The 22,894-nt window shown below is 36.4% G+C and overlaps 2 protein-coding genes and 1 long non-coding RNA gene across 6 annotated transcripts; 2 read left to right on the forward strand and 1 right to left on the reverse strand.

Annotated features, from left to right (window-relative positions):
• Window positions 1–2,186: 2,186 nt before the first annotated feature.
• Window positions 2,187–2,897, reverse strand: LOC132272887 (uncharacterized). Its single transcript, XM_059773962.1, has one exon. The coding sequence runs from the start codon at window positions 2,895–2,897 to the stop codon at window positions 2,187–2,189; it is 711 nt and encodes a 236-aa protein (XP_059629945.1).
• A 4,308-nt stretch (window positions 2,898–7,205) lies between these two features.
• LOC132273354 (uncharacterized) lies at window positions 7,206–10,798 on the forward strand. 3 transcript variants are annotated; one of them, XR_009470094.1, is made up of 4 exons: window positions 7,206–7,374; window positions 9,366–9,422; window positions 9,608–9,653; window positions 10,253–10,798. It is a non-coding gene; the product is annotated as an uncharacterized LOC132273354 (long non-coding RNA). The 3 variants fall into 3 exon arrangements; XR_009470093.1 differs by having other exon boundaries at window positions 9,608–9,627; XR_009470092.1 differs by lacking the exon at window positions 9,608–9,653.
• A 3,700-nt stretch (window positions 10,799–14,498) lies between these two features.
• On the forward strand, window positions 14,499–17,834 carry LOC132274453 (ankyrin repeat-containing protein NPR4-like). 2 transcript variants are annotated; one of them, XM_059775722.1, is made up of 3 exons: window positions 14,499–16,069; window positions 16,172–16,655; window positions 17,012–17,834. In XM_059775722.1, the coding sequence occupies exons 2-3, from the start codon at window positions 16,521–16,523 to the stop codon at window positions 17,675–17,677; spliced, it is 801 nt and encodes a 266-aa protein (XP_059631705.1). In that variant the 5' UTR covers window positions 14,499–16,069; window positions 16,172–16,520; the 3' UTR covers window positions 17,678–17,834. The 2 variants fall into 2 exon arrangements, with proteins under 2 accessions (XP_059631705.1, XP_059631704.1); XM_059775721.1 differs by having other exon boundaries at window positions 14,499–16,655.
• Window positions 17,835–22,894: the final 5,060 nt, after the last annotated feature.

The raw sequence follows: 22,894 nt of genomic DNA on the forward strand, positions 1-22,894 counted from the left end.
ACTCTTGCTATGTTAGTAGTGGTGTTGGTAATGGTTTTTATAAATTTAAATTTGACATAAAAGGCTTTTCTTGAACCACACATTCACTACATTTAGTTTGGCGTATTGGAACGGCCGTCGTCAATCGGATCAATCCAACTTGGCTCATATGGAATAACATTCATTTGCCAAGGATCCGAGCCTGAAGGTTCTTCGAAAATGGATGGCTGGTTTAATATTCCCACTGGAATCACCCTTGCCAATGTTTCTCCAGAACCCGAAGCACTACATGCTAGCCTGTCGGCATCTTCGTTATACTCCCTTAGAATTTGAATGAATTCAATTTTTTCAAAGTTCTTCGCCTCCCGCATAACAGCAGAACGATATGCTTCCATCGTTTCATCCTTGGTTTCATACTCACCCCTCACCTGCCGAACGATTAACTGTTAGTCACTAAAAACATTCAAATTCCTGACCTTAAGTTCCTTGGCAAGCTTTATTCCTGCCAGCAACGCTTCATACTCTGCCTCATTGTTCGTGGCTGCGAATTCAAGCCGAAGCGCTTGGCTTAAGGCTGTACCTTCTGGCATCTGCAGTTTGATCCCAATACCTGCACCCATCTGATTTGAGGATCCATCGACGAAAAGTTTTCATAAGCAACTACAAAGATCCTCCTCCACGACCTCTGAATCACATTCTAGTAAAAAATCTGCCACCGCTTGCCCTTTGACTGTTGTTCTAGGTTCGTATGTGATATCAAATGAGCTTAACTCTATGGCCCACTTCGTCATTCTTCCGGAGAGATCTGGTTTGTGCAGGATTATTCTGATAGGGAAAGTGGTTAGAACGATGATATGATGGGATTCAAAATAATGACTGAGCTTTCTTTTCGCATGCACTAGCGAGAGTATCAGCCGCTCTGCCTTTGAATAACGTCTTTCGGCCTCAGTCATTGTCTTGCTAACATAGAACACTGGATATTGTCTCCCCTCTGCGTAGCGGATCAGAACGCCACTTGTCGCGATGCTGGATACTCCGAGATATAAAAATAGTTTTTCGCCCGATTCTAGAGCTGACAGTACCGGAAGGTTCTGCATATATTTTTTCAGAGTAGTTAACGCTAGGCGCTATTCATCCCCCCAAACCTGCCTGCCGTGGTTCCGTATTGTGTCAAAAAATGGTTTGCATCGATCTGACAATTTGGAAATGAAACGGCTCAGTGCAGCAATCCGTCCCGTAAGTGTTTGCACTTCTTTGATTGTCGTCGGCTCGGCATTCTTAGTCAGAGCATCTGCTTGGGCAGGGCTTGCCTCGATGCCTCTGAGATTAACCACGTGCCCTAGGAATTGGCCTGAACTTATACCGAACGAGCACTTGGTCGGATTGAGCTTCATTCCATATCGCCTCAACACATCAAACACGTCTCGAAGATGCTGCACATGATCAACTTTCTTCTTACTTTTGACCACCATATCATCAATGTAAGCCTCAACTATCTTCCCTATTTGTTCCTTAAAAATCTTGCTAATAAGTCTTTGGTAAGTTGCTCCGGCGTTCTTCAGTCCGAATGGCATAACTTTGTAACAATACGTCCCGCGTTCGGTAACGAAAGAAGTTTTTTCTTCATCAGCGGGGTCCATGGGGATCTGATTATAACCTGAATAAGCATCTAAAAAGGTCAAGCGTTCATATCCAGTAATTGCATCCACCATTTGATCAATCTTTGGCAGCGGGAAGCTATCCTTCGGGCAGGTTTTGTTTAAATTGGTAAAATCAATGCAGACGCGCCATTTCCCATTTTTCTTCTGCACAATGACCACATTCGATAGCCAGCCGGGTTAGTACACTTCTCTTACAAACCCTGCATCAAGCAGCTTGTCAACCTCCTCGGCAATAATCAGGTTGCCCTCGGGGGCAAACCGTCGCTACTTCGGCTTTACAGGTTTTGCATTGGGGTTAACGTTCAAGGAGTGACAAGATACCGAAGGATCGATCCCTGGCATGTCTAGGTGACTCCATGCAAACACATCTGCGTTTTGAGACAAAAAATCAACTAATTCCTGCTTTTCCTCCTTAACGAGTCGTTCCCCTACTCTGGTTATCCGTTCCGGTCGGAACTGATCGATCTGCACATCAAACAGGGGTTCTTCAGTCAAGCCTACTGGTTCTTCCTCCCCATTCTGCTTGGAGGGAGGCTCCTGTAATTGCTATCTCGGACTTATTGAACGAATGGGAGCTTTCCCCTTTCCGACATGTTTCAGCGTTACAGAGTAACATTCTTTAGCTGCAACTTGGTCTCCATGAATGTCAATCACTCTGGTTCCGTCTGGCCCCAAGCATCTCATTACCTGATGCAGAGTGGAAGGAACACCTTGAACTCTGTGGATCCACCCTCTGCCCATCAGAAGATTGTAAGAGGGATGAATTTCAACAACCACAAAGGTTTCCGTCAAAACCCTCTCGGTAGCATGTACCGCTACCTCCACCGTACCGACGGGCTCCACTCGCTTTCCATCAAACCCTAATAGTGGATTCCCGGTGGATTTCAGCCGATCTTGTTTGATCTCGAGTCGATCGAATGTATCTCTTGGCATAATGTTTGCACTACTTCTAGGGTCAATTAGAACTCTGCGCACCAAGCATTTGGCCACTGTCAAACTTACGACCAGCAGGTCCTCATGAGGGATCTGAACACGCAACAAGTCTGTTACGTCAAACTTTATCTGCGTTGATGCGCTCTGTTGGTGCTGAGTGTTTACACTGCCTATCCTTCTCTTCATCCGTGCCTGGCGAAGGCGTGTTCGAAGCAGTTCATCTGATTCCTCGACAGGTTCTGGCCGACCGTGAATTACATTAATTACGCGAACTGGTTGCGTGTTGTGAGAAATCGACTTTTGATTCTTCTTCACGTGCTCCATTGGTCGGTTCTGCTCCACTGTTGGTCCTTAAATATAACTTGTGAACTCCCCTCTGGCTATCAGCATCTCTACCTGTCTCCTTAGGTTCCTGCATTCTTTAGTCTGGTGGCCAAAATCAGAATGAAATGCATAGTGCTTAGACTGATCCCTCTGTTCGAGAGGTTGTCTGATTGGTAAAGGAGGTCGGAACTTATCTTTATTTTCTTGGTACAGTCTCGCTAGGGTAACTTTCAATGGAGTAAGCAACTCTTCCTCTCTAGGCCTCTTCTCAGATTTCCACGAGGAGCGTTGCGGCTGAACCTGTTTTTGCCTGATCTTTGCTTTGGTCTTTTTTTCCGTGGATATAACGGATGTCTTCCGAATGTTTGCCGCCTCTTCTTCTTCCAAGCGCACAAATCCATTGGCTCTTTCGTTAAGTTCATCCATAGTCCTCGGCGTGTTCACCACCAAGCTTGTGTGGAATGGGGTGCCACGGTTCATGGCTAGTATGAATATTTGAACTGCCGTTGAAGGGTGACATTCAATAACCATGCTCTTGGTAAGGTTAAACTTGGTTAGGAAAGCCTGGAGACGCTCTTCAGCGTGGTGCTTCATTGTGAATAGGCTCGAAATATCTTTCGCTGGACGCTTGTTTCCACTGAACCCCTCGGCAGGTTCTTGAACCAATTCAGAGCTGGTCCGGCCAGACTCATAGGAAAGCACTTGCACATCAAAGAGTCATTCTCAGTGTTTAGAGCCATTTTCAGCTGGATGTGATACACGTGATCAATCGGATCAGTCGTTCCGTTGAACAGAATGAAAACGGGTATGGAAAATTTCCTCGGACTCGGAGCATTCAGAATCTCATCGGTGAACGGTGAATCAACCGTTCGAGCTGCTGAACGGAGCGCTTCATTTTCCCTCTGGAACCTTGTGGCTGCTCTCTGGTCTACTGATCTCCTCTTTGAGCTGTGATAGTCGAACGTTGCTATGGAAGGCCGCTAGGTCGGATCGAGTGATCTGTCCTCAACAAAGTCTTTGCGCCATGGAGGCATAGCTTTCTGACGAATCAACTCTGTTGCCTCACCTCGGCTGAGCGTTTCTTGATGTGGATCAAAAGTCATTGCTTCGTTTCGCCTGATCTGCTCGCGCCGTGGATCTATGTGAGTTGATCCTTCACGACGGCGCCAATTGAAGATACAAGATTTCACTTCTTTTCTCTTTTCCTCTCTCTCTCTCTCTAGAATTTTTTCTCCCTTTTTTCCACCTGTCTTGGTCTATTTATAGGCCATCACCCTTATTACTGTTAACCGATTACATTGGGCCTATATTCAAAAGTCTTCTTTCTTCTGGGCTTGATCTTCCAATGGGCTTGACCTTCCTCGGTGGATCCCCCAGGTTCGGCCCATTCCGGGGCGCTTTGGTATGGATCCTACTTTAATCGTTCGACCCGATCCGTTCCAGCGAACTATATCCGGCCCATGCCACTTGCTGCATCCTCAAAATAGATCCATGACCAAAAACGCTATAAATTGAAAAAATTTGATCATGACATACAAATCTCTATTAAAGCTCTACGAATATAATAAATTAAAATTAAATAATTAAAGAATTTTAATTCTAATTTTAACTTAAACATATTATTTATGCAAGTATAATGGAAAAATAAAGAGTTCCAAAACTACGGTCTCTGATACCACACGTAAAATTTAATTTATTCGTGCAAACCATTCATCACAAATAAACATGAATTCCAGGATTTTAAAACTTCATTATTTTCACATAGTCTATAATGTATAAATAAATACTAGTTAGATATAAATACTTTGATCTGTGATTGCAAATAACGTAGAGATCAAGTCCAACTTCGAGATCCTTTCTGCAGAATGAACAACGAGATAAACTGTAATAGCCAAAGCATGGAAACCGATTTCTCTCTCGTGGCCTTTGGCACACATAAATATTATATGTGTTGTATTCATTAGCGTATATAATTGATGGGATATATGCACTTTTATAAAGGCAGAGAGAAGACCAGTTTTCCTTTTTAGTTACCTTAATTTTAAGGAATAAATAGGAAAACACTTCTCCAATAATTAATTACCATAAAGGTAATTTATAAGTTGACCAAACAATATAATATTAATCTGATACCTATTTACTTAACCACTAATTAATAAAATATATCATATGTCCAAAACATGTGGGCCACACAATATAAGAAAATATCTTACATTGTCAGCGCAACCCGACTCGATTTTAACCCAATTAATTTTTTTTTGTGGGTCTTTGATCCAGAATTTAGTTTCTATTGTAATCCGATTTATAAAGGTGTTAGAGTTGTTATCATTCAGTAGAGAGAACATTGAAAGCCAAAATTAATTGACAGCAAGACACAGACAAATGGTTGGCAGCTTGAGAAATTTGTAATCTTGGTTTTCTTTTTGCATTGTAAAATTTTTTTGCCAATTTTTACTGTGAAAGCAGGTTATAAGTCGAACATCGTTAAATATTTTTGTTTGTGTGATGTGTGATTATCGTTTTCAATCAAATTTTTTATTGTGCTTTGTTGCGGTGTATTTCGTAAGAAAACCATTAAAAGTGATGGGTTATGAGCGACTAAGAATAGTTGGGACTCATGGCGGAGGGAGAGGGGTTTATGGGGCCATTTGTATTTAATTATTTATGATTGTTAATAGTAATTTTGTGGAAAATATAGTTTGCAAAGGAAATTGTCATTGTAACCATTGCTACAACTTAATAGTATTCTATTCATATCATGTATAAACAATTATTTTAATTTATTTCTAAAATTTAATGTTATATTACTAGTTTGATTTCCTTTTTGGCTTATTTGGTTGATCAAATAAATCCAATCAGGGCTTACTTCTAACTAAGTCTCTTACCTCTTGTTAACCCGCTGCATCTTTTATTCTCTTTCAGATTTAATTATAGTTTAATTGTGTTGACAAGGTAATACACAATGCCGCCCTTTGCACAAATGGGCCTGGATCGAATGCCATAAAACGTGTCTTACCCTCACTTTGGACATCAATTGATTTTTGGATAAGATGGCACAGTCCGATACAACAAGTGATTCCGAGCTAGAAGTCATGGGTTTGATTCCCAAGGGTCCTATCTGGTGAGGGAGGGATTGTTGACAATGTAATAGCAAACAATGTCACTCCTTACATTGGTGGGCATTGATTATTATGCCATAAAAAAATGTGTCTTACCCTTATTGGACATCAATTAATTTTTAGATAAGGTGACACAGTTGCTTATTTTGATTGATTTAATCATGCTTTATTATTATTATTATTGTGATTTTTTTTTTTTTCCTTTTTAACTTTTGAATTAACAGAAATTTGATTCTTTAACTAATTTCAAAATTATTTTGGTGAACAGAATTAGATTATTGGTTTTCAACTTATTATTTGGAGGGTAAAGGAAAACTATACGAAGGATAAGTAAGTAACAAATGTCGTCATCTCTCATATGTCTAAGGTATTCAATAATGTCACTTTTTTCATATTTCGAAGCCTAGTGCAATTTTGCCTCTATAGCTATCATTCAAATTACATATTTACATAAAAAAAAAAAATGTTAAATTCAAAAATAAAGAAACTATCCAATAAAATTTTGTTGCCATGGCCTACGCAGAATTGATCACAACATGCTTTTAGTGGGGTTTGAACTTTCAAACTTCCATTTGAAAAACAAGGATGATCAATATTCATATATATTATTAGGTCTTGCAAATTTTCGCTGCGTGAACACGAGAGTCTTTCACAAATCAATTCCGGGTCGATGTCATCACTTATTAGACCTACATATGGAAATTTAATTTGAGAATTTCTGATGTGAACATGCATCCAATTATTCTATATAGCAAAAGTGTTGACCAAATATGTTGATAAATTCATTAGAAACCTATTTTTTTTTTTTTTTTTCAAGTAATTCATTAGAAACTTTCATCATTCGGCTGACTAAGACAATTACCCTACATTTGATGTAGAGGAATGAAATGGAATAGAATGTCCATTTCAACCATTCATTTATTTTGTATACAACTTAAAGTCACTACAACAAAATAGGCTTTTAACAACACATTTTCTACAAGGGGCATGCATAACCCTTGTAGAAAGTACTTTCTACAATAGACCCGTGTAAGCCCTTGTAGAAGAGTAGTTTTCGACAATAGGCCCGCATGGCCTGTTATAGAAAGGACTATCCACAACAGGCCCGCATGGCCTGTTCTAGAATAGGGTTTATTATTCTAAAAATTTCATTTTGGCGGCTTATTTTTTTTTCAAGCTCTAGCATAGCGCGAAAAAGGCACCTTTCCTAATATTCTTCCCAAATTCGCACACATCATCTATCAACCAAAATCCACTTCGCACACATCGATCCATCAACCAAAATCGACACGAAACCCTAATCCTATAAGCCCAAATTTCGGGCGAGTTTCACATTCAAATCGAGGAAAATAACCCAGGTACGTATGTTGATCTCTCTGTTCTTGGTTCATTTCTGTTCTTCTCTGAATATATATATATATATATATATATATATATATATATATATATATATATTTGGTTCATCTCTGTTCTTGTCTGAACTCATCTCTGTTCTTCTAGTTAAATCCTAATGTTTTCTGGTAAATTGATGGACTCTGGTAAATTAATAGACTTCCAAGTCCTAATTGATGAGTTAGTGAAGGGGGAAAAGCTTACAGACAACATGATCTGGTAAAGTTTTTAGGAATTTCATCTATGTTGGCTGTATTTAATCCGTGACAAGAAGACTAAGGTTTGTAGGGTTTCTTATTAGGGTTAATACTGAAATGGGGGATTAAATAATTTAATCATTTAGGATGATTGGATGTCCCATGGAGATCGAATTTCTCCGTTTCTATTTTTGCGGTTTATATAATTCTCTTCGTAATTCTGTTATCTTGATGGGGTCATTGCAATAAAACTATTTTAAGTGACTAAAAACTTTTAAAACACAAATCATTTTATGGAACCCCAAAAATTGATGTTATGAGTACTATAGTGATGGCTCCCATTTCACTTAGGTTCTCCAATTATGATATTGGGATTTGTAACTTCATATGCTATGTGAGATGGCAAAAGACAGTTGGATCACTCTGTCTCCTTGGGAATTCTAAAGGAAGTGACCAAGTTATGATTTTACGAATTTCAACTGGAATATTTTTCTAATTCCATAAATCCTCTTTGCTTCAATCGGATGTGAGCTTACTTGCATGTGTTGATGGATGTCTAAACACAGGGTCTTCTAAAACTTTAAGTAGTAGCTATTTATGAATTGTATCATATGGTAGTTTGAAGTTCATATCTATGAAGTTGCATTTTTCTGATGTATATTTGGGTGCTTTCCATAAAATATCCCTTAGCCCATGGATTTCAAACTCTCTTAAGGAATGAGATTGTCCAAGAATGGGTGGCCACAGCCAGGATAATCATAACCATAATCCATTCCTTTAGAGAGTGCGATAAGCAAAGATATGAGTTAGCATACTTCTTGTTTTCTTTTTCTTTTTCTTCTTCCTTCTTTTTATCACAACTTGAGGGGGGTCTTCGGTGTAGTATTCTGTTTCTGCCCCAACTAATTCTGGATTTAATTTTAGTGCATTTTCTCGATATTTATTGTAGTGTCTTATGATTCTATCTTGTGTGAATGCACGTCGTACAATTTCAAAATGTTATCTTCAATTGATGAGAGAATTATGGTTCATTTTTTGTTGTTCTTTATTCTTTCTATTTAAATAGAAGAAGACAATCAGAGTTTGATAATCCTTATAAAATTTAATTGTCACGGCAGGCTTCCTTACTTTCACTTCTACCAACACACTTGCTGAAAATATCAGATGTCACAAAACTGACTGCAAATGCTTTGGCTCCGCTTGTCAATTGTGTATAGTGTTTTTGTTAATATATTTTTTTTCTTTTGTTCTATTTTGTTACAAATTTTACCTTTTCTCTTCTCCTTTTGCTATTTTTTGTTTTCCATGTAGAGACCCCGTCTTTTACTGTTTTTCTCTACATGGAAGGATGCATATAAACTGTAAGGGATGTAAACTATAAATCATCCGGGTGGTGTTGTTCTTTCAGCTTGTTATGTCAGCTCTACAAATTTTTATTTTTATTTATTTATTTTTTTGGGCTTTCAGCTTGTTATGTCTGCTTTACCATTCATTTTTAAGTCTTCCTCAACTTGTAGAAACAATATTTTCCTTAATGTCTCCCTGCTTGTAGAAATTGAGCAAAATCATTCGTTCTTTTTGCAGCGCTTGCAAACAGCTTTCCTTCCTGTGGTTATCTGATTATGTATTTGCCTTTTTGGAAAAAAGCCTAGTTGCTGCTTCCTGCACAAAGCGATTTAGTCTGTTGTAATGTACATGATGTTTTGGATTCCGAGGAAAACTTACATTCCTTTTTCTTTTCTTTTTATTTTTTATTTTAGGGTGCAAGTGGATGCATTATCTGTTGCACTATTCAGAGCTCTGAATCTTACAACCCGGTACGATGTTATGACAAAACTGAGAATAGTATTTTTTTTTTTTTCCCAACAATCAACACCTTTTTTTTAATTGTTTCCTTTTGTTGCTTTTGTTATTTTAAATATTGGGTTTTGTTTTCTCTCTTTCTATTCCTTTTAATTTATTTCCTTATTTTCTGCATGAACATCTTCTCCTACATTGTAAGCAATGAGATTGCAGCATGAGGTATGCAACTTTATACTTCTTTTAAGGTAAAGCTCATCTGGATATAGCATGTTAGCATCAGTTACTTCCAATGTGAAAACATTGTTTGGTCCATGAAACAAAAAGGGCTTTGATGTGATTTGAGTTAGAAAATTTACTAGGGTGTTTAAGGAAGTTAAATTGCACATATTGATGGTAAGGCAATGAAACCTGTTTGAAGAGGTCATAAGTTTTTTTCTTTTTCCATCTGAAAATATTTACTGCCATATGAAGCCAATCTTTGCTTCAGTCTTGTCTTCTGCTTATAGAATTTTCTAAAGTGACATTAGGCTTCATTTTGAAATCACTTCCACAGTTGCTAGGTTCACGTAGTCTCCATTCTGTGATAGGCCGACATGTTCAATGTGTGTTTCTGTCTAGCATAAATTTGATGATGAAGATATTAGTAAAATTTATTAAAATACTATAGTGATATACATTGTTAAAATATGTGTATCCTTCTTGGCATTCTTAATGGATTATATTTTACCTATCGAAGAGATATATGTTAAACAATCATATACGAAATGATGAGATTTGAGAATCTATATCTTGTTATGCTCTCTCTTAAATTGTTACTATAGTTTAGGACTGATTTGCTTTTCAGATGTTGGCTGTTGCTGGTGCTCCTTATGATACAAGAGGAAGTTATTGGTATCAAAGACTCTCATAGGCTGGTTCCAAAGATTTTGGAGTGAACTACCGGGAAATTCCATTGAATTTATTTTTGTATTTTTAAAAATTACTTTTCACAAGGGGCACAGACCTTTGTAGAAAGCCCCCTTTGTACAATGGGCTGGAACCGTCGTAGAAGACCTTGAGTCAACAACGACAGGGGATACCACAATGGGCCATGCCCATTGTAGAATTGTTTTTTGCCCCTTGGTAAAAGTCATTTTTCTTGTAGTGAGTGGGAATGGCCATTCCATTGGAATAAAAATCCATTCCTGGGAATGAAAATTTATTCCACAACTAAACTTATGGAATGACCATTCCATTTTGAAGTAATTTATTTAAAAAAATCAACTTCCTAAAACACCCTCGTATTTCAAGTCAAAAAACCACAATTTCCTTCCACCACAATCATATCCGCCTTTCATCACCACCACTACCACCATCGACTTTCACCATCGCCCACCACTTTTCACCACCACCACCACCGCCACTACGTTTGCCACAATCACCACCGCCGCCTTTCACCACCGCTACCTCCACCACCACCATTGCCATTGCCTTTCACCACCTTCCACCACCACCGCCGCTGCCATCGCCTTTCACCACTGTCACCACCACCACTGTTACCGCCTTTCACTACCACAACCTTTTACCACCACCACCGCCGCCTTTCACCACTGCCACAACCATCTTTCACCACCGTCGCCGCCTTCCACAACCACCAACAACGCCGCCATCGCCTTCTACCACCTTCCATCACCACCACCTTCCACCACCGCCACCGCCACCACCTTTCACCACCACCATTGCCGCCACTACCATCACCGCCGCCGCCTTCCACCACCACCGCCACTTCCACTGCCTTCCACCACTGCCATAGTCACACCACCATTCCCTTCCACCACAACCACCACACTACTGCCATCGTTGTCCACCAGCACCACTGCCACCTTCCACCACCATTGCTGCCACCAATTTCCACCAACACCACTGCCACCTTCCACCGCCATTGCTGCCACCAATTTCCACCATTGCCACCATCGCTGCCTTCCAACATCACCACTTAAACTACTACCGCTTTCCACCATCCACTACCGTCACTGTCACTATTTATTTTAAAAAAATTATTAGAGAATATCATTTGTTAATTTAATTTAATTTATTTGTTACTCAGAGGGCTATTTTGGAGAATTCAATTAGAAATTTATTCCATTCTAAATTTCAAATTAGTTCAACCAAATATATTATTATTCCATTCCTACATATTTCATATTTACAACTAAACAATAGAATAAGAATGACCATTCCATTCCCATTCTCATTCCATTCCAATTTGTATTCTATTCCAATTTGTATTCTATTCCATTCCTACACACCAAACGTAGCTACATGTGTAAATTTCATCACTTATTAGACCTACATATGGAAATTTAATTTGAGAATTTCTGATGTGAACATGCATCCATTTATTCTATATAACAAAAGTGTTGACCAAATATGTTGATAAATTCATTAGAAACCCTTTTTTTTTTTTTTTTTTTTTAAGTAATTCATTAGAAACTCTCATCATTCGGCTGACCAAGACAATTAGGCCTTATACTTTTATCTTGAGCATAATTTCCTTTTTGTATCATGCATGCACACCTTGACCAATATATTATGAACAGAAATGATAAATAACTCCCAATCAAAATATAGTATTTCTATATATATATATATATTTTCACGGCAACTAAAGGATTGAAATCAATGGATTTTATATTTACAATTTGCATGGGTACCATATAAGGATGATTAATTGAAATACATGCCTCTTCATCCGTTTTTTCTTTTCTTTTCTTGAAACACCTTTACATACACCCAAGTTCGAATTTCTCCCCTCGAAACACATTCACACTTTTTACACATACCCAAGCTCAAGCTCATACAAATTAAAATAGAATCCTATTTATATATATTTTTCAACTGGTCCTTTCTTCTCATATCTGTCTAAGTGTCACAAAACAGGATTTGAAAGCTAGGGTCCTTTTGGCAACCACATTTGATTTGTGCTTTTGCTTTGATCTGAAGCAGAAGCAATGTTTTCCGCTTTAGAGTGTATTCAATACTATTTCGAAGTACTTACCCAAAAAAAAAAAAAAAAAAACACACTATTTCGAAGTTAGTTAAGTAACGTAAATTTATTGTAAGATTTTTTAAAGCAAAAACATGAAGCATGTTTAGTAAAAAGTGTTGCAAGTTTGAAAATTTGAATGGCTAGTAAAAAAATTAATTTAGAAATTATTTATTTTGAACAGTGTTTTGCTACAATGTGGAAGTAAACAGAAATATCATTTTGATACTTCTGATTTTGACGTCAATTTTGGAAGCGCTTCTGTACTATTCAAATGACAATAAACGTTACCAAACATATTTCGTGCTTTTGCTTTGTTACAGTACACTAGCAAAAGCCAAAAACACGAAGCAAAAATATTAACCAAACAGGCACCAACCTGCACGTCTCCAAGTGGGAACGGGTTGGCTACTTAGGCCCCCGGGTGGGAGCGAATCAGGTACTTTTTGCAATTCGACCAAAAAAAGACTTTAGCTATTAAATTGAGTTATAATACCCAATCCATATATACACAACCATTTATTCATCCGAATTTAATGTGGGATAAAACACTCCTTGCAACACAAAGCCATTCTTACAAGGCAAATCAGTTAGATTTTGTCTATTAAAAAAAAATCAATATGCCTACACTCAAAAACATGGTAGTAAGTTAGAATTATTATTATTATTTTTAAAAAATCTCTCAATAACAAGAATAAAGAAAAAACAAAATGTTTTATACCAGTTACCACTGTATAAATCTTGTTTTCTCCAAAATATCTATTTTAAAACCGCATGCACAATGGGCCGGTAAAATCTGGGCTCGGCCCGCAACTTGGGAACCCTGCCAATCTATACATGCGTATATAAATTTGGTACAAAATTTTCCTAAGAAAGTTGTATCAACAATTACATGCATAAAACATGTTGGTCGAACCATCTATATAGAAATAAATGGGCATATTGCAAATTAAAGGATTTTTGTTTTCCAGTACCTCAACTTGTCAAGTTCAATAAATTTATATATATTTGTAATCCAGCATTTCAGCTAGTCAAATTCAACAATTTATAGCAGAGACCTGGCAACCTTTTGTTAGGATTTAAAAAATTCCATTTATTTTGCAGTGAAATTTTAGTTGAAGAAGTAGATAAATCTTCCTATATCTTTCCAATTTCCCCTGAGTTTGACCTTTGAAGATTCTGGAATTTCTTTCACGCCAAGACAGATGCTGAAAGGGCGAGTTTTGACTGGGAGTGGTTGAAGCTTTTTGGTTTTCCAATGGTGAGAATACCACAGAATAAGGGAAGTCCAAGTGGGTGGTCGAATAAGGAATCTGCATTTGGATTGGATGAAGCTCCAAAATGGGGTTGAGAATGGACATTTGAAAAACAAGGAGCATGTATTGGGGGTAATGGAGATAAGCCATACTTTTTTTGTTCAAAGTAAATAGTCTGTCTTGAATTGCAACCCAGAATATGAACCAATGTTTTTGGATGAGAAAAGTGTCACTGTCCCGCCCCAACTCATGTAGATACTGTCTATTTTGCTCAAGGTTTTCAAATCCTTGAGTACGGAGAGTGTGCAAAGCGAAGGGTATCTACATAGGGTTTTTGAAACATTAGAGGGGATATGGCTAGAGCTGTAAGGCTATGTTTGAGGCTGTACCTCCCTGAAGGGGTGATGTGGTTTAATTCAGGAATCAAATTGAGAAGGTTTGGGCTAAAAGTTCAACCATTGGCTGAAATGAAATTGCTGCAGGCTGTAAGTTGGTGGGAACAGCAGTTGGTTGGATGATGGACTGTCTGATTCAAGGTTGGAGAGGCCCTCTTGGAAGCCAATTCTCATGCCAGAATGAGCAGTCAACACCATCACCAATTCTGATCTTGACTTAAGTGTCCTTGCAGCCTTGCAGGCTCCCCTGATTGAAGAAGTTTCCTCTTAACTTATTTGATGTCCGACAGTTTTATTAGATTTTAATTATTTTATAATTTTTAGGTAGTTTATTTTTAGGTCTTTTAATTTCCTTCTAGCATTAAATTCTTTATATCTTTAGTCTCTTTTTATTATTATGTTACCTTATGTTTTTTTAGGAATTAGTCTCCTTTAAAGATAACCCCATCATGTGAACATCTAATAGCTTTGCTACGTCACTATGGGAACACTATTGAGGTATGACTACTGAGGTAGGACTGCTTAGGTATGTTCATTTACCAAATGCATCTTACTTTAATTAGATATTGGTGGGACCACTGAGACCAACTATAGGACCACTTCTGTTTTTTTTTTTTTTTTTGGTTAAAAAATAGGACCACTTCCGTAGTTCTGTTGTTTAGTGGTGCTGATACTAAATTTTTAGCTAGCTGCAAGTAATGACTGCTTAATTTACATCTTGGGGTATCACTGGAATTTCAATATAGATTCTGGATCATACATCTGTATCTGCTTGCTACTGCACATACTTGGAGAATTTTGCGAATAAGCACTGGATAAAGCCTTCCAAATATCGAACGAAGTGGTAAGGCTGACAATATGGCCGAGAGCTTCTTCTGAAATAGTAACTATGAGCCAGCCTTTAACCTGTCTGTCTGTGCGTGTCCATGCCACCAGATCTATGCATGTGAGGAACTTTGCCTTCATTATTAACGCCATTGATCTCACCTTCGGGTGGTGGACTGTCTAATGTGATAAAACCAAGAAGATGCTGACTTTTAATTAAGGATAGAACTGTGTTTCCAACAAGAGATAGTTGGAAAATATGAGTTTCACAGATACGAAATTTGCTACAATGAGGTTAGCAGGATATGAGTATTTTGAAAAACTGTAGCCATTTGATTAAGAAGACAGAACTAAGAACTGCAAAGAGAAGTGGAAGAGAGAGCTAGATGGATCGTGCTATTTAGAGCTTTGGTGGCTCTAATACCATAAAGATAATTTAAAAGAGGCTTGTAATTGTGAAGTCATACCATTTTTTTATTGCCAAGTTTACATATAAATATGGGAAGTTGTTTACAACACAATATCCAGATAGTTGATACAACAAAATATTAATAAATCTTTTGAAATCAAGGTGGATAAATAAATTCAAAACACTTTGAATTTGCATTTATTGAATTTGAACTTCCTCCAGGTATGCCGCCTAACTCCTTTTCACTGTTCTGTTAGAGTACCTACAAGTTTTTAATAGTTGAGAGGCTTTTTCCGCAATTTTCCTAACCATTAATTACTATGTCCACTAGGTTGATGCCACCAAGAATGAGAATAATGACTTAATATCTGAGTGTAATGCAATGCAGTCACTTGATGCAAATTATGACTAAAATTATTTCAGAAACTCTATCCCATTCAGTCCCATAATTCTGCCGTTAATTGGCAGGGTAAGCTGCATAGTACTTGGGCCAATATATATATACTTTTGTCTGTTAGTTTCCATGCATTGTGCTTGTAAATTAAAATCCCCTGTCAATATGAAAAATTTCAAAGATGTGGAATGGCCTGTGATTTATGTGGGTAAACATGTGGTAGATGATGTCTGCAGGGTTCAAAAATAATTTTTAATTTGACATTCTTGCTGAGACAATTCAATTGCTGTTTTTTCTAATGTATAACAGTGCGCCGTTTTCTGAAAAGGCTAATGTTAAGAGTTCTTAAAGCAATAGGTGCGCAGAGTCCTACTATTCACAAGGTTACTGCATGCTTTCCCAGTACTTTTCTATTTAAACTTTTTTTTAATACTTCTACTTGGAGAAGAATTGTTGCAGGTATTGAAAAGATATTGGATATGAGGTCAAAAAACAATCAAGCCCATGAACTACTCAGTAAGATGTGTTCTCCAATCTGGACTTTTGATTCGAAACATGTGGGAGTACACTTGAAGCGATAAAAAGAGCCATCAAATGTGGGAATGTTGAATTTGTTGAGGAAGTCCTGAAGTCAAATCCTGCTTTGTTATGGGGGAATAGGGAAAACGGAACCATATTTCACATTGCAGTTGCTTTCCGTCAGGAGAAAATATGGAACCTCATATATGGTTTAAGTACCGAACATAGAAATAAAATCACTGGAATTCTAGTAGAATCAAACAGCTTGCTACATGTAGCTGCATGTCCAATGGTAATGCTTGAAACCATAAGAATTCAACATGAAGCTCCAAAAGAAGTGAAGGGAGAACAACAGTTCCAGAAGGTATTTAATAAAGCTCGTGATGCAGCTATGAAAATGCAGAGAGAACTACAATGGTACAAGGTGGTAATCTATTAATCTTAGCTAGATAGCTTTCTATTTATACCATCGATTTATCAAACTTTTGGTGTGAATTTTTGAAAATGGTATAGTTTAATTAATATATAGCAAACATAGAAGTAACTGGTATATAGTTTAATTATATTGCAATAATTATATAATTAAATCCCTGAAATCAATGTTAGCTAGCCAGCTAGTAATGTCTTTGAGCCCTTCCACTGACTCATATAATTAAATTGTGGAAATTAATATATAAGCTTCTAGCTAGCTAGATTGAAACTTGAAAGTAGTACTTATCAGAACTTTTATTTCATTGTTAATTTAATTTGTTCTTTCTCATCAACATGCATGCATAATAGGAGGTCGAGAGGATGGTACCATCTTCATATATACTTCTTCCTAACAAGTATGGAGAAACTCCTTCAGATTTGTTCTCAAACTATCACTATAACTTAGTCAAAGAAGGAGAACAATGGATGGGAGATACAGCAGGATCATTCACAATCGTTGCCGCTCTCATTGTCACTGTTATGTTTGCGGCAGCCTTCACATTACCAGGTGGCACTGATGAAAATTCGGGAAACCCCAAGTTCCTACAGCGCAACTCTTTTATGGTTTTCATTCTATCAGATGCAATCTCTCTATTCTCTTCAGTTACTGCAGTATTAATGTTCCTGAGCATTCTCACTTCACGTTGTACTAAAGATGATTTCCTCAACTCATTACCCAAGAGACTAATAATTGGTCTCGCCTCTCTTTTCTTATCTATTGCCACCATGATGGTCACTTTTGTTGCCACTCTTGGTATTGTGCTTGGTGAACGGAGAAGAATGGTGGTTGTTCCAATCGCTTTGCTTGCTAGTGTCCCAGTAGCCTCATTTGTTCTATTGCAATTTTCCCTATTTGTTGACATTTTCTCATCAACCTATGGACGCGGTATCTTCAACCAGAAAACAAAATGTTCTTTCTTCAACAACCCAAATAAGTATGTTCCTTCAAATCACAGATATTTCTCTCTTGTGTAATTAATATGCAATGATTGTGGTATTACTATGTCATTGGCATATATAATTCTTATCATGGTTCACTATAATCGCTATTTGTACTAGTAATTATGTATCTTAAGCAGAATAAGAGAGTGCTTATATTTATGAAACATGAAATGAGTGCTTTTTTTATTTTTCTTTGTTTTTCTATCTAGATGAGTGTATCTCTTATATTTAAAGCAGAATTAGTGTTCTTAAAGCAATAGGTATGGAGAGAACTACTATTCATAATGTTACTGCATGCTTTCCAATGCTTTTCTATTTTTGGGAGCTCTGACGCAAAAATTCAAATCTGGTTTTGATCCCCAGTCTCGATCTTGGTTTTTGGATGAATGAAATCGGTAAACATTTCAAAGACGAATTGGCATGGTGAAATTAGCTGAAATTTTTTGTTTGATGTTAATTGTTTACAACAAAATAGAAGAAAAGAAGAAGAAAAATCTTTTGTGCCAAAACAGTTACTTATATTGAGACGATAGCTTCGATTATATATTTTGATGCCGTGAATATGAAGTATATATATTACCACATTAGAGAACAGAGTTCCAAACAAACAAATATTGAGACCATACATGAGCGTCAAGCATACGAAAATATATATTTATTTTATATACCATACCACTTAATTACCGAAGAAAAGTTAAAAAAGCATACAATAATAAATAACAATGATCATCCACAATGTACGTAATAAACAAAGTGCATTACAATTTATGTGGTATGATTTCAAGTTTACGATCACAATCAACAGAATAATTATTAACTAGTATGAGATGGTTGTAAAATGGTTGCCTATGGTTCTAACATTCCCATGGTTGATAACTCGAACTAACATTTAAGTTGAATTTCATAATATTCTTTTTAAACGGAAAAAAAAAAACAAAAAAGGTAATTACAAAAGTAAGGCCTAAATAGAAGCCCACCCAAGAGCCCAAACCCATGACGAAATAATCTATTCCCTTTGTACGAGGAATAATCCCAACCCAAAATTAAGTGTGTCATGGCCAAGCCCAGCAAAATTAATGTTAACTAACGGATCTTGTTATTATTATTAATTTTTATTATTATTAATTTTTATTATTATATGCTAGGAATATATATAAGGTATCTCATATAAGTGTATATTAACATTTATTCAAAAGATATATGTATATACACGAGCATGTGACTCCAACTCCCCAAGTAGTATCTTGTCTTTTCTTAATACTAAATTATTGTTTTTAATATTATATTTTGATCTGAAATGTTTATGTTCAAGTGCTCCATTGCTTAAAGTGACTGACTTTAAATTCTAAAGTGGTAGAATGAAGAAAAAGAAAGAAAGAAACAGGGATAATAAAATAATTGGACTCCACAAGACAAATATATATGTATATATATATATATATATATATATATAGAGAGAGAGAGAGAGAGAGAGAGAGAGAGAGAGAGAGAGAGTGCTCCATTGCTTAAAGTGACTGACTTTAAATTCTAAAGTGGTAGAATGAAGAAAAAGAAAGAAAGAAAGAAACAGGGATAATAAAATAATTGGACTCCACAAGACAAATATATATATATATATATATATATAGAGAGAGAGAGACAGAGAGAGAGAGAGAGAGAGTGATGAATTAAAAAAGAACAAAGACTTTGGGATAACGATCCATTGTTGAAAGAGACAGTGAAGACTTGGGAACGACTTGTATAGTTCTATTTGTACACACAAATTTTATAAGTCAGTAATAAAAACAAAATATGAAATAAATGATATAATTTTATTAATTTGAGAAATTGAGGTACAATCTTCTATAATATTCTTTACAAAAGAAAGAAATGGTCCTATGATTAAATCTCTTTTTTTTTGTTAGTTGGTTGGATCTAAGGACTGTACGAGCTTGATCTTGAATCACCGTGGAATTTGGATGACGAACTGCACGACTTTGGATGTACTTATTGTTGATCACCGTGGAATTTGATGAAGACCAGCACGATTTGATGTGCTTGGTGTTTTTCGCCTTTGGGTTTGGTTGTTGGGGATGAAAGCTTTTGTATTTGTCTCTAAAATTCTGAAATTCTGAATTATGAATTTGTGTACCCCTTTCTTCTTCCTCCAGGCCTCTATTTATAGGCTTCTTGAATTAATAGAATGATGACACGTGTCATCTCTTAATAAGGATAAAATCATAACTGGGCCGAGCCAGTTATATTGTGATAATTATCCTTTAAAATAATTATTTCAAATATATTTTATTAGGAATAATTATTCCTAATATATTTTATTAGGAATAATTATCTTTCCATTTAATTATTTGAGCTGGGCTAATTAAATAATTTAAGTGGACCAAGTTTAGGCCAATTAAACATTAAACCCATATTTAATGGGTCAATTTGTCAAAACCAAAACCCACTAAAATTTTAGTATTTACAAATTGTCCCCATTTCGAGTTCCAAGTTTGACAGGACTTATTTCATTTTTCAACTGAGATTTGAAGTATCCAACTTTCCTTTTCTATTTTTTCCTCTCCAACTTTTGATTAGAATTTTATTTTTCCATTTGAATTGAATTATATAAATCCCAGTACAAATAGGAAATAGGAAGTATTTTGTTGTCTATATATACTACCCATATTATAGGGTTTGTCATCAATTTCAATAGCCAAGAATTGAAAGCTGGATGGAGTCTGCTACTGCTACAAACCAATGTTGATTGCAAACTACCACGAGTATGATTTCTTCTTTTCAAAAGAACTTCAATATTATTATTATTATTATTATTTTTTTTCCGCATGAATGTATTGTGCCTCACCAAGCTACTGCCAGGCTTTAAGAAGCATATGTACCTAAACCATGTTGACCTTTCTTTCCTTCCAATCCGTCTTCCTTGTGATCATTGTGCACTCACCCCCTTTGTCTTGTGTGGGCTTGAGATATACCATCATAGATCAGTACTATATATATATATATATCTATATTAACTGTCACTTAATCCGAGTACAAGAAGGAAACCTCTATGCACTTGTGTATTGCTTTCACTACAAAGTTTTTCTTTCACAAATTGTTTTTTTTTTCGCATGAATGTGCATTCCTGTTTCTTCTATCATCCTGTGTCGTCCTTTTCTTGTTCCACTTTATCATTACCATCACCACTTATACTAATCTGCATAGAACCATTACAGGTGCTTGATATATATACATATATATATATATTTGCATTGCATGTATTGCTGATGTCATGTGCCTTGTACAATTGGTTATCTAGCACCAAAACTTGCACTGCTTTTATATATCACTGTAAAACAAATCCAAATCCACGGAATTAATTGCGCAGATACAGTAAATTTTTTTTTCCTCTTCTTTTTTTCCCTTTTTTTTTTTCACACTATTTTTTTTCTTTCCTTTTTTTTTTTTCTCTCTCTCTCTCTCTCTCTCTTTTTTTTCACGCTTTTTTCTCTCTTTTTTTCTTTTTTTTTTTTCCTTCCTTTTTTTTTTTTTTTTTTTTTTCCCTTTTGTTTCAAACTTTTTTTTTTTTTTTTCCCCTTTTGTTTTCCTTTTTCTTCTTCTTTTTTTCTTTTCTCTCTCTTCTTTTTTTTTTTTTCTCTTTTTTTTTGCGCTTTTTTTTTTTGTTTGTGTTAGCCGCATTCAAATGCTTGATCCTGACAATGAACATTGTTCTTCTCGTTGGACATGCAAGGCTACAGGCGACCTCACCAACTTTGGTCTTGATCAGATTAATGAAGAATCTATTGAACTTGATATTAAATTATCAACTTCATTGGACATGTAAAGTCATTTGCAACTTCACCAACTTCGGTCTTGATCAGATTAATGAAGAATCTATTGTCTCGGAAGCCGTGATACTAAATTCTTCACTTTATGAGAGAATTGTTGAGAAAAACCAGTTTTCACTCTTGGATCTCAATGTTCAGGCAAAGAAAAATCATGGAGTATTCCTTGTATACTTTTTGTTGAATTGTCATACACCGAACTATATTAGGAGTGATTAGAAGATGTCTTGGCACGTTACCATGACTTTCTATCAAAACAACAACTATATGGTATTATATTCGCCTCCCTATTTTCATATGATCGCCATGAAGATTTATTCAAAGCATTCCTTGAATGTTGGTGCCCAGCCACTAATATTCTTCCTGATTTTATTGTTTGCAGCTACACTTAGGCGGTGGCCCTAATTCTTTTCTTCAACAACATCTCAGCGGAAAGTCAAATTTCTCTTTCAGCAATACCTCGGTGGCGAGCAGAATTATTATTATTTTTTTCTTCAACGACACCTCAACAGTGAGTCAAAATTTTGTTGCAACAACACCATGGTGATGAACCGGATTCTTCAGCGACGCCTTGGCAGAAAGTCAATTTTATTTATCTCTTCCAGTGACACCTTGATGACAAACCGGATTCTTCGGTGACACCTTGGCGGCAAATCGAATTTATTTATTTCTTCTAGCCACACCTCGATGACGAACTGGCCGGATTCTTCAGCGACACCTTGGCGGTAAGTAATTTTTTATAGTAACACCTTGACGTTGAACCGAAAATCTTTGAATTTATTCTTTGAAACTACATTTTGCCAACGGATCAAATTTCCTTTGTAACTACAATTTTGGCGACGAACCAAAATTATTGTTTGCAGCTACACCTTGGCGATGGATCAAATTTTCCTTTGCAGCTACACTTTGGTGGCGTGCCAAGTTGATAGGTACGACGAGCACTTTTTGATATCGTATGATGAATGACTTTGCCATTTTGCAACTTTGAGGAGTTTTTTTTTATTTTTTTATTTTTTTTTATGGCGGACTGAACTTGGAATAGGCCTCCAAGATGCCTACGTACCCTAAACAGGGATCAAGTCATCACGTAATTCAATTTTTTTTTCCTTCAAGACAGTTTATACTTGTATCAAAGAGTTATTGACTTTTTTTTTTGGGAGATAGTTTAAACTCGTATCAAGGAGTTCTTGATTTTTTTTCCCAGGTACATGGTTTAAACTCGTGTCAAAGAGTTTATTTATTTATTTTTCATCATACTGAACTTAGAAAGAAATTATAAGCTGCCTACGTACCCTCAAACGAGGGATCAAGTCATGACGTAGTTCAAAAGAGACATGTTTTTTTTTTTTTTTTTGGGCTGTACACAGTTTTAGCTCATGCGGGCCAGGAGCATAGTGCAGTTTAAGCTCGTACGATCAGGAGCATAGCC

This window comes from Cornus florida, unplaced genomic scaffold, assembly GCF_030987335.1.
Source record: "Cornus florida cultivar Cherokee Brave unplaced genomic scaffold, ASM3098733v1 CherokeeBrave_3.0.0_Hap2_Chr09, whole genome shotgun sequence".
In the NCBI taxonomy this organism is placed as follows: Eukaryota; Viridiplantae; Streptophyta; class Magnoliopsida; order Cornales; family Cornaceae; genus Cornus; species Cornus florida.